This window comes from Excalfactoria chinensis, chromosome 1 (assembly GCF_039878825.1).
Source record: "Excalfactoria chinensis isolate bCotChi1 chromosome 1, bCotChi1.hap2, whole genome shotgun sequence".
In the NCBI taxonomy this organism is placed as follows: Eukaryota; Metazoa; Chordata; class Aves; order Galliformes; family Phasianidae; genus Excalfactoria; species Excalfactoria chinensis.
Window position 1 is genome coordinate 180,306,986 of NC_092825.1, and position 16,220 is coordinate 180,323,205.

The following is a 16,220-nucleotide window of genomic DNA, read 5'->3' on the forward strand; positions in this document are numbered from 1 at the left end:
ACACCAAGGTGACGTTTTCACACGCATGGCTTGATATGCATACTAAGAGCAAGGCATCATGTTTCTGAACATATCAGACACACAACTATTAGAAAACCTATTCTTTTCAGGGGCTTGCTGGATGCCATGCGCTATTCCATATTTTCCAGGGATTTCTAAATTGCTTTATGTGCCTGTAAAGGTTGGAAGTGCCTTCAGTGTAATGGTACTGCTTCAGAGCTCCCAGTATCCAGGAATTCTGTGCGTCCAACTCATCCTTTTTGAATGCCAGAAAATGTGTTGTTCCCAATCAAACTGCAGTCTTACTTTTTCATGGGCCAGACCGGACGCTGTCTTGCATTCATCACATATTTTTAGATTGCTGTTCCTTTCCAACTGACTTTTTTCTTCCCTAGGCATCACCGTGGACAAGTTTGGACTTATTTACTTTGTAGATGGCACTATGATCAGGAGGATTGATCAGAATGGGATCATCTCAACAGTATTGGGTTCCAATGACTTGACATCTGCTCGGCCTCTCAGCTGTGACTCTGTCATGGACATTTCTCAGGTAAGACAACCTTTTTGTTTGGTTTTCTACCAAACAGAATCCTATGCTTTCACCTTGTCTGCATGTCTGTGTGCCTCCACAAGTTTGACAAAGAGACATAAGGAGAACTGTATCCCTGCATATTTTGTGGTATGAAAATGACTGGGTCAAAAAGGAAGATCCTATAAAGACGGAAGGGAAGACCTAACTGACTGAACTCAGAGAATTTCTGGAGAGATGGATTTTAAGACACCATTCACAGCTCCCAACCAGCTGTGAGACTCAGATTCCTGGGAAAGCAAGTTTCATTAGGCTCATTCCTCAAGGATCTTGTTATTTTAAATTAAAAAGAACAGGCAACAGTATTCATCTTAGTGGGGATATGCCTTGCTCTGTTATAACAGCGTAGCAAACCATTGCTTTTTACAGTACTTCCTTCCATTCTGATCTGGCCCAGCGCAATTTTAGGCCTGAAACAAATTAACATCTAGGAAATACTGATCAGAGGCTGCGGTGCCAAAATTAGCAACAGCAGGAAAACAAGAATCTTGAATTGCATCGGATTGCAAATTGGTTGCAGCTACCGTCATGCTGGGCTTTTTAGTCCTGCTGCTTAAAGGTGGAGGGGAAAAGGAGAGAGAAAAAGAAATCTCAGTTTGATGATTGCTTTGCTTCTGGATAATGGAGGAGAGAAGTCTGTTACGGTCCAGCACTCAGTTTTGTGGAGCACTGGCCAACCTGTCAAATTGTGCCAGTTTAGAGATGCTGTCCTTTGAAATCTTTGAGCTTCTGGTGATTTGCCTGGCTAAAGGAACGTTACCCTCTCTTATGAAAATACAGATCATAGCTGGAGGGCTAAGTACTGTTATTCAGCCACAATAGATGTCAGTGGGGTTTCCTTTTTGTAGCTACCTAGATAATTTCCATGCTCCCATGTGGAATCTGTTCTTCTTGTTTTTCCTTCTAATTTGAAAAGATTATTCTTGCTTCTTTGCAACCATTTCCCACCGTCTGCAATTTATGAACAAGCTGAAATTATGAGTTTAAAAGCTCTGGTGCCTTCTACAGGAGCAAATTTTGATGGTTAAAGGCCATTTTGTAGTATGTTTCTCATCTTGCAGGCATGTTATTTTTCTTTATCTGAACTTCAGGGGCAGTTACCAGAAGGCCACTGTAGATTCAAGTTTTAACAATTATTTTTGGGCAAGTTGTGTGGTTTCTGTGCCTACCAATGTCATATTTAGGTGTTTCTAAGATGAGCTAAAATGTAACATCTAAAGCCTTTTTCTTCTGTCATAAAGTAATGGGAGCCATTCCTAGATAAACCTGTACTGGCACGGACAGATTAACCAGTTGTGTTCTGAATAGATGTGCCAAAGACAAGATTAACGAAGGAAAAAATGAATAAATACAGGAAAAATCAACACAACACAAAACCTCTACCAGGTTCATATGCAGTGGCCTGGCTCTGTCAGGTCCCTGAGGCTGCCTGGGATGTGAGAACATGAAATATTTAGCAGTCAGTGTTGACAGGGAGTGGTTTCTAAGAACAGTTAAAAGCAGTCAGTTCAAAACTCTGCTCATGATGCTAATTCAAAGCTGAGGAGTTTAAGGATTATTGGAAATGATGAGTAAGTGTGTTACTGAAGGGTTATAATGTTTCACCATAGAAAGGGTTAAAATAGGCCAGGAGCTGAGGAAAGAAAGGAGATTTTGTGAACAGAGAATCGGACCAGGCAGAACTTGGCACACTGCTTAGCCATGAAACAGCTTCACAAGCCCAGCCACTAGAAGGCATAATGAACTGAATACACTGCAACCAATGTTTGTTTGTTTGTTTGCTTGTTTTATAAAAGGAAGTTGAAAAAGAATTTAAATGTGAATAGAAGCAACAAAAGTAAAGAATGGCTGTGGCAGATGTGTTCAGCTACAGGCTGAATATGAAGTATGAACCTTTTGTGTGACTCTTGGCCTCTTCTTGCTCCACAAGTCACAATGAGGGACAATGCACTAGGCTTGAATGTATTCTTATTGGAACCTCTTTTCAATAAGCTACCTTATGGACACTAAATACCCCTAACTTAGTCACTTCAGGCAATCAAGAACGTACAACAACCAAGAATATGAAACAACCAAGATGGAAGGTGGAAGAAGATTTGCAGCAAGGAAAGAGGGGCATTTCATAATGGCACAGCTTGGTGCGTGCCCTTCCCAGAGCTCTTAGTCACAGCATCATGCCACTGAGTACACAAAAGAAAATAAAAATTAACAAGTTACAAAAAGAAGTGGGGATAATGGCACCAACTGGCCAATATCTCAGTTAACCAGTAGATATCAAATCCACCAGCTCCAACTTGGAGTTGCCTGGCTGACTGAAAGGCAACACACAACCAGAATAGCTGTTTGTTTGTAGCTCATTGAAAATCTATTTAAAAGTCTTCCTGGAGGTTACCAGGAGCTTCTTTAAAGCTTTTCATTTCCAGTTTCCCTTCACATGCCTGCAAATGGGGAATAGGCACCGTTAAGAAAACATTTAAGCAACTGATTGGCTCCTACACAGTAAAAAAGAAAATGCATATCTTACTGTAAAGAGACCCTGAGTTGTATTGGATTGACAACTAAAAAAGTAGTCACTCTTAACAGAAGAGAATCTTGCACAAATAGAGTTAGAGACAGAGACCTTCTAGCACTCACTCACTCATGATGTTACCAGCCTTTGTGACCGTGGATTATCAGTGTATAACTGGGATGTGTCACTTGAAACCAATCACTTGAGATTGATTTATGTCAATCACACGTTGAATAAAGACCTCATTGTAATAATTTTCTTGTGCTTTTTTTGCCATTAAGGTTCGTCTGGAGTGGCCCACGGATCTGGCAGTTAACCCGATGGATAATTCTCTGTATGTGCTAGACAACAACGTTGTGTTACAGATTTCTGAGAACCACCAAGTGCGCATAGTGGCAGGGAGGCCCATGCACTGCCAAGTCCCAGGGATGGACCACTTTCTCCTTAGCAAGGTGGCAATACACGCCACCCTGGAATCTGCGACTGCCCTGGCTGTCTCACATAATGGGGTCCTATATATTGCTGAAACTGATGAGAAAAAGATCAACCGCATCAGGCAGGTTACCACCAATGGTGAGATTTCTCTCGTTGCCGGTGCACCAAGCAGCTGTGACTGCAAGAATGATGCTAACTGTGACTGCTTCTCAGGGGATGATGGCTACGCCAAGGATGCCAAACTGAATGCTCCATCCTCCCTTGCAGTGTGTGCAGATGGAGAGCTGTATGTTGCTGATCTTGGAAATATCCGAATACGCTTTATACGGAAAAACAAACCATTCCTCAACACACAAAATATGTATGAGTTATCCTCACCCATAGATCAGGAACTCTACTTGTTTGACACCAGCGGTAAGCACCTGTATACTCAGAGCCTTACCACTGGAGATTATCTTTACAATTTTACTTATTCTGGAGATGGAGATATAACCCTGATCACTGACAACAATGGCAACTTAGTCAATATCCGAAGAGATTCCACGGGGATGCCCCTCTGGTTGGTCGTGCCCGATGGCCAAGTCTACTGGGTGACAATTGGTACCAACAGCGCACTCAAGAGTGTAACCACACAGGGTCATGAAGTGGCCATGATGACTTACCATGGCAACTCTGGTCTGCTTGCCACCAAAAGTAATGAAAATGGCTGGACAACTTTTTACGAGTAAGTATGTTTTGAGTATTATGCAGCTGTCTTCATTCTGTGTTCTCAGATCCATGTAAAGCTGATAGATTCTCAATTCCACTGACAGGAGTATAGTTCAGATATAATGCTCAGAACAGGGAATGTTAGATCACACAAAAACATCCAATTGGCTGTGTGTTAGAATTTGAATCAACTCTCCCTACAAAATCAACTTCACACAAAGTTTATACTGAATTTTTCTGAGTCGCCTAAGGAATCTGGACACCTGCTTCTCCTTAACTGTAGTTGGGACTAGAAATTTAGGCTGCATGGCAGAGAATTTTGCTTGGCTTTGGAAGCATTGGAAGAGTGGAAGTTCCATCCGATCCTCTTTCTCTCAGCTTTTCACCTACTTCTATGATCTGTTGTCTTTCTGAGTTGTTTAAAGTGGCTGATGTAAAATGACTGCTGCTGATGACTAATGGCAGCTTGCTCAGAAAACAGTTCTGTAATTCATGGTCTGTTCTGTTTTTATTGTTATAGTTGGCCAAATAGGTCTCAGAGCTGCTGAGGACCATCCCTGCCCAATGAATTTTGAGCAGAGAGAAGGCAGGATGGGCTGAAAAAAAAAAAAAACAGAGATGGCAGTGACTTAAAAATTTGTTTTGATTTTGTATTACTATTAGCAGTTCTCTGCGTATAAATAGCATGAAGACAGTATAATTCTAACGTCAAATAGGAAATTAAATAAGACATCTAGAAGGATGGTCTACAGATTCATCCTGCTGTTGAGGAGCCACCCCACTCTTCCTTAGTTCCATTTTTTATTCTCAAATTCCAGCCTTTTTTAAATGTCCCTCTTAGGAACCATTCCCCAAATGGTTTGAATGTTTACATGGTAGCATTCAGATACCGTAATCATGCACTCACTGTAGAAGACCAATTTGGCTGGAATAGACAGTTCCCAAGATTACAAAGACAAAAACTGGGAGAAAAAGAAAACTAAGAGACTCAGGGAAGGAAAGCTGGCTAATCCTAAATAGTCTTGTGTTATGCAGTTGCTTTGGCTCGTTCTTTAAAATGTTCCAGTCCCAGTTTTGAGTTTCTTTGCTCCTGCCGTTAAAAGAACTGATGGAAACTCTGTGATGAATCTTTTGAAAAGTTATTTGCATTCCATCAATGTTCTGCTTGCAATTACTACAGCAATATTCCTCAGTGAATCAAAGTTAATACCCTTCCGTCTCTTACATTGATTTTGCTTGAGGAAGGCTTTAGTGTGTAAAGACGGGGTGTTTTTCTCTCTAGGGTTGAAAACCTGCTATATTATCAGGATCATCGTGCTAAATCAAGGCGATGTTTTCCTTTTGCAAAGAATCCAATACTTCCTGTGCTTGAAAACAGATGTAGGCATGGACAGCAAAGCAACCTAAACATTACAGCTAATAGTGGTCAAATTTATACCAAAAACATATTCTTTTATTTAAAAGTGTAACTGAAAGCGTAAAGGAGATGAAATGAGTCAGTAGCTAAAATCCAGCTTACTCTGTGGATACATTTATAACAGTAATCCATTATTTCTTGCTATCCAACAAAATAAAGCATTTGTGAAAGTCATCATTCTGGTCCTCTTATGCACTTCAGAGGAGTCATAAGAAAGCTTTTTAGAGCTAAATGAAAGACAATATTCTCCAGTGGTTACTCTATGGGAATCTTGACTAGAGCAAGTCAGCACTATGTGATAGCTCAGCATCACTGAAAATAGAGGTGGGAATGTGTCTTCAGAGATTCTCATCCAAACCTGTGATCAGTTATCTCAATTTAACTGTTCCTGACAGATTCTGATGTAACTTCATACAGCTACAGGGTAAAAGTCTATATCTGAATTAGTTACCTCAACCTCCCTTTGTAGGCACGGGAGAGAAACACTCACTACTGAGGTGAGTTTGGGATGAGTTATATCATGTATCAGCTTTAGGATGTGGTGAGACAGGTAATATGCTGAAAGTTTTTCTCTGTAAATGTAGTCCAGAATGATTAGCTCAGATAGAGATGTTTGCACTGCAGATGTCTACAGTTTGTTCAAATGGATCCTATCAAAGTTATCTAATCTATTCATAAATACTGCTAGTGAGTAGAAAGTCTTTACCTATCTTACTGCTACTGTCAGAAGGCGTTTTATATGCTCAGTTTAAATTTTCCCTGCTTGAACTGGAAACCGCCTCTCCTCATTTTCTCCTCTCCTTTCCACAAGGGACTTGTGAAACAGATCAGTCTCCCCATCTTTCCAACTGTGAAAAGTACATATTAAAAGGCTTAAGAACATTCTCAGAAAGGGGAGTCAGCAGCAGGTTGTTTAGGGTGAATTGTCAGGACTTGATTCTATCCAGGTTTTGCATGCATTATCTGGAAAAAATAAGATTAGTAAATTCATGTGAGATACTTAGATATATTGATAAAATAAGTTTCATTTAAGCATAGCATGTTCTTACACAAGAAGGTGCACATCTAACAGACACCAGCTAAAGAATGGGGCTGAGCACTGGCTCTCAGGAGTTGTAGTGATCAAATCCCCAAGCCATTCAGTATGAGCTCTCAGCCTAATTCCATGGCAAATTTGTCCAACCTGTTGTTTGGATGGACAAAAGAAATGCATGTGTTTACTCATTGCACTCTACTTGCAGTGAATAGAAGGGAGCTGATTTTCTCACTGCACAGCAGCAATGAGACTAATACTGTCAGTTCTGGTGTTTTCAGTTTATGAAGGATGGGGAAAATTGAACAGTGCTCAGAAAAACGTACAAAAAAATGCATTCATGAGGAGAAAATGCTTTATGCTGGTGAATGAGAACAGCTGGATCTGTTTATCTTATCACAGCGAAGACTGGGAATTGTGTAGATCACAGCATGTCAGCACAGAGCTCACCTACAGAACAACTCTCAGTCTAGCAGAGAAAGGCAGGAGAAGGGCAAGGGGGTAGAAACCAAATGCAGAGACATGAAAGCTGACAGGATGGTGTCGTTTTTTAAGGCTGAGATTAGCTTAGTGGTAGAAGAGCCAACTGTGAGAAGCAGTAGATTCTCCATTTCTTGGTATCTTAAATCATGACTATGGGTGCCTTCCTTATTTTCACCAGATAGAAGATATGCATGAGTCAAACCTCAGGCATGGCAGGCTGAAATGTAAATCCGTTGGTACCCAAGGAGCCAAAGAAGATGATGTAGAACAAATCAATGTTCAAAAGGTTCAAACTTCAGGTTATTGGTCTCTATATCAGAACTTGGGGAAATGTGGAAGTTTAAGTGATTTAGAGAAATCCTGTGATCCTGAGCAGCTGGAAGGTGCTCAGAGTGCTGTTCAAGCTTGGCTAAGGGGGAAAGTGAAGCTCACATTTCCGTTTTGCTTGTGGCCAAGGGAATAAAGACATCAAACCTGACTCTGAGGAAAAGCTTGATGGTTCTTTCTGCAGATAATGGTTGTTTATAGCCCCAGACGGGATGGACACCACTGCTTTAAAAGTTAAGAGTAACCATAAATTCAGCTGGCAAGTTTACACTGCACCAGTGGCCCCATGAAGAACACCCTTGTAAGATTTACCTCTACTACTCTGTCTGAGGAGGATCGTAAACCAGACACCACCACAGAAGAGCAGTGGTGTTGCAAGAGTGACAACACTACACATGTACACATCCAGTATCCCAAGTTCTCTTTGGGTTGGTGCTCTCAGCAGGTCATTTCTCAGTTTTTATTGTACAGCTGCGATATACGGGCATGTTGGCATGACTCTAGAGAGGAGAGAAGGAGGAGGAATGTGTTGTCTTGCTACTGGAAGCTTATATCAAAGGCATACCAGAGAATCCAGCCCGTCCAAGGGCTGAGATTGGCACACTGGCCCTTCATTTCAGCAAGAAAAGGGGACCTGCTTGCAGCACCCGCAGCTCTCTCATGCACACTTCCTTCACCAATGCTTGCTGTGACAATCCTGCTTTATAGGGTTTAGCACTAAAGTTCAGCACCTGATGGCATGCAGTTTCTCCTTCCTTTGAGAGTGAAATTTAATTCCCTCCAGTAATTAACCTGTCCCCAAAGGCCTATTTAGGACTTCCTTGAGGGTTTTTAGTACCTTGACATTCACCATCAATTAATGCCCTACGAATCAGCTTATCCAGTAAATGGATTAAAGATTTGCCTTCCCTTTCAGCCTGTAACATTGTAATCAGTGGCAAAGGAAGTGGGTCTGGAAACTCTGCCAAGTTAACAGCTTCTTGTTGTTCAGCTCAGGTCAAAGACAAAGGATGCTGTGTGACTACTTTGGTTGCTGCTGCTTTTGCACTTGACATGAAAAAATCACTACCAGCCTTCACAATGCTTGTCAGCAGTTTTATCTCTACTGCAGAATCCAGATTTGGGGGTGTTTGTTTACTGTATTTGTTTAAATCAAGAATATGGCACTTATCTTGATTAGCTCATTGAGATGGTATCAGTGTATATTAATTCAATTTCCTTCTAAGCCAAAGTCAAACCTTCTATGCATTATGTAACCCAGATGAGGCTCTTTCACACAGGTCCTTTGTATGTCCATTTAGTTTTGAATGTCACCTCCTCCAACACAGAGTTAAATACACACACATCACTGCAGTCAAGCCAAGAAATTCAAAACCTTCTCATGGACTTCTCAAGAACTGTCCTGGGGTTGACTGGAGAGCAGTGGGTAATGTGGTACCAGGCCTTTTAACAGGAGGCAATGGAAGCTTTGACCCACAACATCGGGCTCTGTTTAGTAGAGAAAGAGCTTGGATGGCTTCCTGGTATCCCCAGGACTGATGAGAGGTCCCGCCACACAACAGCAGCAGTTGGTGCTCCATGCTCTGGTCTGAGGGACTGGGGAACCAGAACCTGTTATCATAAAATTGCAGGGTCATAGAACCACATTCATAGAATCAGAGAATAGCTTGGGTTGGATGGGACCTCAGAGATCATTCAGTTCCAAGTACCAGATCAGGTTGCCCAAAGTCCCATCCATCCTGGACATGGGGCACCTACAGCTCTCTGGTCAGCAGTACCAGGGCCTCAGCATCCTTTGAGTTAAAAATTTCCTCCTAAGATCTAATCTGAATCTCTCCTCTTTTAGATTAAATTCATTATCCGTTGTCCTATCACTATCTGCCCATCTAAAAAGTTGGTCCCTTCCTGTTTGTAAGCTCCTTTGAAGTACTGGAAGGCCACAGGGAGGTCTTTCCACAGCCTTATCTTCCCCAGTGTCATGGTTTTGTGCTGTCAATATTCTACATCATGACATCATGTGCGGTATGAACTGTTTTGGTGGTATAAGAAAGTGTAACAGAGGGTATGTGGAAGTGTAACAGAGGGTATGTGGAAGTGTAATAGAGGGTATGTGGAAGTGTAACAGAGGGTATGCGGAAGTGTGGAAGGTTCATGCTCCAGATCTGTGGAATGGCAGCATCCCGAGTACTCAGCCCTTGGAGGAAACTACATATCCCAGGGGACAACGCGGCCAGAGATGAATCACCAGAGGAGGAGGACACACATATAATCTCGCTCCCAGGCTGGAACGTCCCTCTTTTCGCCCTGTCTATCGCTTTGGAGCGCTCCATCCCTGCCACTTGATACCTAGGAACTGAATTTCCTGGGCAGGCCCTTTTACTTTGCTTCGCTTAATAGCAAAGCCGGCTTGTAGAAGAATGTGAATTATTTGCTTTCCTTTTGTAAAAACTTCCTCTGCTGTATTGCCCCACACAATAATGTCATCAATGTACTGCAGGTGTTCGGGAGCACCACCTTGTTCCAGCACAGTTTGGACCAGTCCATGGCAAATGGTTGGACTGTGTTTCCACCCCTGGGGCAAACGGTTCCAAGTATACTGAATACCCCTCCAGGTGAAGGCAAACTGTGGCCTACATTCTGCAGCCAAAGGAATGGAGAAGAAGGCATTAGCAATGTCAATGGTGGCATACCATTTGGCTGCTTTTGACTCCAGCTCGTATTGGAGTTCCAACATGTCTGGCACAGCAGCACTCAGTGGAGGTGTTACCTCATTCAGGCCACGGTAGTCTACAGTTAGCCTCCATTCTCCACTGGCTTTACGCACTGGCCATATGGGGCTGTTAAAAGGGGAATGAGTTCTACTGATCACTCCCTGATTCTCCAGCTGACGAATCAAATCGTGAATGGGGAGCAAGGAATCCCTGTTAGTGCGGTACTGCCGTCTATGTACTGTCTTTATAGCAATTGGTACTTGCTGTTCTTTCACTCGTAGCAGCCCCACAACAGACGGGTCCTCTGACAGGCCAGGCAAAACAGACAGCTGCTTAATATTGTCTGTATCTACAGCAGCTATTCCAAAGGCCCATCGATAGCCCTTAGGATCCTTGAAATGCCCCCTTTTGAGGTAATCAATACCCAGTATACATGGAGCCCCTGGACCAGTCACAATAGGATGTTTCTGCCAGTCTTTACCAGTGAGACTTATTTCGGCCTCTAACACAGTCAACTCTTGAGAGCCCCCAGTCACTCCAGAAATATGGATTGATTCTGTCCCTTCATGACTGGAGGGCATTAGAGTGCACTGTGCGCCAGTATCCACCAGTGCCTTATATTCCTGTGGTTCCGATGTGTCAGGCCATCGAATCCACACAGTCCAATAAATTCTATTATCCCTGTCCCTCCCCTGACTGAGGGTAGGGCCCCTCTATTGGTTACCTGTGATAACCGGAGCAGCTCTACTGGTGGTTGGTCTATTCTGTAGTTCTCTCACCCGTGCTCGCAGAACAGAAGTAGGCTGGTTATGCCACTTCCTCATGTCCTCTCCACAGTCACGTAGGTAGCGCCACATGGAAACACGTGGTGGAATTGTACTGTTATTCCTTGCTCGAGCTGGGAAGCGTGTGCGTCTAATTGCCGAGACTTCTGATCTTACAGGTGAGGAGTAGTGTTCATCACCTTTAATTAGTTTGATCAGTTCCTTTAGTAGACTTCCTTGATCGTTCTGATCTTCATTGGACACTGCTGATACCTGTATGGGTTTGTCACGATTGGTCAATGGAAATAGTTTCTCGTGCATTTCATCCAGCCGGTCTTTTACTTGTGAGATGGCAGAAATAGTGGCGGTGTACAGTGGGGAGAACTGATGTTCGAAGTATTGAAGTGTCCTAATCAGTTCACTAACTTCGGGCCTTCTGTTGTGGTCCACATATTCTTTACACGTTGTTGCCAGTGATGACGCGTATTTCTCTGGTGCTGTACTTGTAAGTTTCTGCCATATGTCAGGATCGGTCTTCACATTCTCAGGATCACGTTCGTTTAAATTCGCAGGGTTGTACAACAGTTCCACCATGGCCATTTCCCTCAGGTACTGGATACCACTTTGGATTGTATCCCATTTAATAACGTTAAGCTTCAAAGCTGCCTTGTAGGGGTGCCTTACTTTCACAGCTGCTAAGAGTCGCTCCCAGAGGGTGGCATCTCCATCTGAACATCTGCTAATCTCTCTGTCGATAGCTGTGTCTCCGGAAATGTTTCCTAGCTGGCGTGCCTCATTACCATCTAGTGACAGGCTGTGGGCCCCGTTGTCCCAGCAGCGAAGCAACCAGGCAAGGATACCTTCGTTTTGACGCCGTATGAACTCCTTTCTTGAGCCTTGGATCTCAGTCAGCTTTCTTTTTGCCTTTCTCGGTGCCGATCCAGACGAGGTACCTTCTTCTGCAAAAAGAAAGACTAAGAGGCGTGAAGAAGAGGCTGATGAGGAGGAGGAAATTGTTTATCGTCGACCTCTAAAAAAGCTGAACAAGCCCAGTTCCCTCAACCTCTATGCATTGGAGAGGCTTTCCAGATCTCTTAACATCTTTGTGACCTTCTTCTGGACCTGCTCCAACAGCTCCATGTGTCTCTTGTGCTGTGGGATCATAGTCAGCATTTACCCAGCAGTGAGATACAGACTCAATCTGCATCACAGTTGGCACAAAGGTTGTGCAGTCAAAGCCAGAGATAAATAACACTCATTACCTTTAGAGGAGCGGCCACCTCTTGACTTCGGGAAACCTAGATTGCTGCATTAATAACGTCCCTTTGTCACCAGCTGATATCTCAGGTCAGACACCAAGTTTTATGGGATTTGGTGGCATCCTTAGTTTAGAGTAGTGCAAGTGAGGGTCTCTTTCTATGACTGCAGCAGACCGAAGCATAAGAAACACAAACCCATTTGACTTTTATTCTCTATCCTTTTCTGTCACATTTAGCAAGATTACTTTTCTCCACAGTTTCTCCATGATAATACCATTCAGTTGTCATCACCATTCCTCTCACTAAGTTGTGAGGTCCTATTTTGAGCCCAGAATGTATACCTGGAGTCCAAGTTTAGAAGAGAATCAAGGTGATTATGAGTATTATAAAGAATAGCTAGAAAGAGAGACCTTACTTCCCTCCTTTGAGCAGTCAGAAGTTCTGTGTGTCGTTAGGAAGAGGACTTGCCTTCATACATATTTGAGTGGTATGCGTTTGTCAATTATGGATTTATTTTTAACGTGCTGTTTAACATTGTTTGAAAAATAGGGAAGAGACAACTTGTTCAGAGGCAGTGGGTGCACGTCTGTATAATCGCACATAAAATATAGTTTGCAAAGTACATGAGGACACTTTGGCTCTAAACGCAATATTATTGCAGTGATTTTTTTCCAATCTATTTGACTTGTAGTTTTAAAAGACCAATGAAATGTGAAAAAGCGAAATTGAGGAAACTCAGAGACTCAGGCAAGGAATTGATTTTTGAATAGATGGTACTTAGGATGCTCTCCTTAATTCCCAAGGCCCAGGTCTCTACACAATGGTAATGTGATAAATGAAAGCTCTGAATGTTTACAAGCTAACAATTAGGCCTCATAAGCACCAAATGCCATTTTAATTCTGTGCATTGAACCTTAGCTAAATACGATTCCAATTGGGAATGGATGGCAACAGCTTCCGTTGCTGGCCTAATAATTGTCACTGTAATTGCAAATGCCAGGGCTCTGCGGCAGGTTTGAATGGGAGGCAGCAGCTGCATTAGCAGGTGATGGATTCATTGCTGGGAGTGCGCACACTGCTCTCCTTCAGCATCTCCTTAATTCTGGGGCTTTCAGAGCATTTGGAGAACACAAAAGTCTTAGGAAACCAGCCCACCCCTAAATCCTGAGGCTGTGGAAACATGGCGTATGGAGCTTAGCTGTGGAATGAGCTGACAAGGGGAGATTTATCCTACCGCAGACACCAGATGTGCCTAGAGCTACATGAGGACCAGTCATTTGGCATTCCTCTCCAAGCGAGGATGAGTTCTGGGAGTGTCTTTATAGGGATGGAAGCAGAGATGGGAGGAACAAACACAGCCATGTCACTCATTCCCCATCACAAGAAGGTTGTGGAGCTGTTGGAGTGGGTACAGAGGAGACCACAAAGATACTCAGAGGGCTGGAGCACCTCTCCTGTGAAGAAAGGTAGAGGGAATTGGGCCTGTCTAGCTTGGTGAAGTGAAGGCTTCAGGAATACCTCATAGTGGCCTTCCAGTACTGGAGAGGAATAATATATAACAGCAGGGAGACGAACTTTTTACATGTCAAGGGGGGAGATGGTTTTAAATGAAAACAGGGGAGATTTAGATTAGATATTAGCAGGAAATTCTTTGCTCAGAGGGCACTGAGGTGCTGACACAGCTGCCCAGAGAGATGTGGGTGCCCCATCCCTTGTGGTGCTCAAGGCCAGGTTGGACAGGACCCTGGGCAGCCTGAGCTGGTGGGAGGCAACCAGCCCATGGCAGGGGTTGGAACTAAATGATTTTTAAGGTCCCCTCCAGCCCAAGCCATTCTATGATTCTATGATTTAATGTGTTAAGCACCTCCTTTCACACTGCCACCACAGCACTCAAAGCAGCTTTAGTCTGGGCATGTGCGTTTTACACTTCACTTGCCACTAATTAAAAAGCAATAATTAAAACTGGAGCAGCTCAGTTGTGCTGCCTTCTCGCATTTCTCCCTCTGTAAGGCATGACCTCTTTGCAGCCCCAAAGCAAGCACTTGGAAGGTCCCTGGGCAGAGGTGCAGCAGCTCGTGCAAATACAGCAAGCACAGATGGTCCAGGTTACTTCTGACAGAGGCTAATGTGGTGACTAAGGAGGTGCCAAAAGCCTAATGCACATTTGCAGACATCTTAAACTGACTCCAGCACACCAGCACAAGCTGCTCTGGCCCCAAATGAGCCTTACTTCTCAGAACACAAAGTCCCAATTGGAAATTCTTGCTCTTGGTGAAGGTCTCTGCCATCGTGTGACGTCAGTCAGGCAATTAAGACAATTTAATTGTGCTTAGTGTATGGACTCATTTTGTCTTTAAAAGAAAAATGCACGGTCAGAAATTTAGTCACTATCATATTCTTCCATGCTCTTTTTTTATTTTTTTGTGCTGTCCTAACCCAGTTTGCACAGGCAGAGAGTTTTTTGGCCTCTTTGTCCATTACCACTGCGGAACAGCAGAAAAATGCCATTTAGCGATGATGAGATGAGAGGCTGCAAACATAGATGAGCCAAGTAGCATGACTGAACCCCAGGGTGCTAGGGAAGCCACATGGGTGGGTGGAGAAATGTTGAGAAGTCATAGAATCATAGAATCACTGATTGGAATCATAGAATCAGAAGGTTGGAAAAGACCTCTAAGATCATCAAATCCAACCCCAACCCATCCCCATCATGCCTACTGCTGATGTCCCTCAGTGCTGCATCTCCACTGTTCTTGAACACCTCCAGGGATGGTGACTCCACCACCTGGGCAGCCTGTGCCAATGCATCACCACTCTTTCAGAGAAAAAAGTCTCCCTAATATCCAACCTGAACCTCCCCTGGAGCAACTTTAAGGCTGTTACTTCTCATTCTATCACTAATTACCTGAGCAAAGAGGCCTACCCAGATTTCTGGGAACACAGTAATGGGAGCCCCAGGCTGTAGGGAGTAAGTAGGGCTTGCATGGAAGTGTAGGTTTTGTGCTGGCTGTCAGCATGGTGCTGAGTGTCATTGTATGACTCGTAGGACACTGGCTCAGCACTCAAATGCAACAGCAGCCACGTGTCCCTCACACGAACTCCCTGTTCCCATCCTGACTTTTGCTTTTCTTGCGTCCCTAACCTGTGAGCCTGCTTCCTTCTGTACTCACACCTCTGTTGCACCAAAGTCACCCCACTGACTCCAGTGCACCATGCCTAGTTTTGTGCCAGTAGTTTTAGGGGTGATGCAGGCTCAGTTCCACACTCAACTGATTTTCATACAATAGAAGGATTCTTCTCTTACAGTTCCAAGCACCACCAAGTCAAAGATGCTCAATTCAGATCCTATCTTCCTTAAATATCAGAGCATTTGAGATCTAAGTCTATCCTTACAGTTCAGGCTGTTTTATATAGTGAGCAATAGATGTCACAGTGGGAAGAATCTGGGGTGTTACGTAACATGCTTTTAGTGATAGCTGTTCTCTCTGCTCAAGGGAAAGACTAAAATGTGTCCCTTGTGTCCTGTCTCAGCAGATGCAATAAAGATGTCTTCTGTGATACCTTTAGTTCTTACTTACATACTCTTTTAGGTGGAGATGTGTGGATGACTGTGCAGAAAGCACTGACAAAATGCATCCCGTCTCATTGCAAACAGGAGAGCTGCAGACAGAGAGCAGAGCACAGGGAACTGAGAGAGCATTAGCTCTGGCTTTTGCAAGGAGATTTGGTTTAGATCCAAGCCATTCACTCCTGGCCACTTGAAAAGGCTTTCGTTGGTCCCTGCCAGTCTCCTGCAGCGCAGTCCTGAATTTATCCCTTCTGTTTTTTTCCCCCCTTCTTTTCCACTTCACAAGTAGCTGGTTTGTCTCCGAGGTCATGAAAGGAAAGGGCAAGGCTGCTCCTTCCTCCATGCTCGGATAATCCCATGAATGATGGGCTGACACTGGATGGCCAAATGTTTTCTTCTACCTTTGTAACTCCCCCT

General features: G+C 43.6%; 1 protein-coding gene across 12 annotated transcripts in view; it reads left to right on the forward strand.

Moving 5' to 3' along the window:
• The window catches only part of TENM4 (teneurin transmembrane protein 4), a 598,985-nt gene that overhangs the window by 548,114 nt on the left and 34,651 nt on the right, over nt 1-16,220 (forward strand). For all 12 annotated transcript variants that reach the window (XM_072326955.1, XM_072326954.1, XM_072326960.1 and 9 more), the window contains 2 exons: nt 396-550; nt 3,380-4,257. In XM_072326955.1, coding sequence (XP_072183056.1) covers nt 396-550; nt 3,380-4,257 — 1,033 coding nt within the window. The remainder of the gene's footprint in view (nt 1-395; nt 551-3,379; nt 4,258-16,220) is intronic.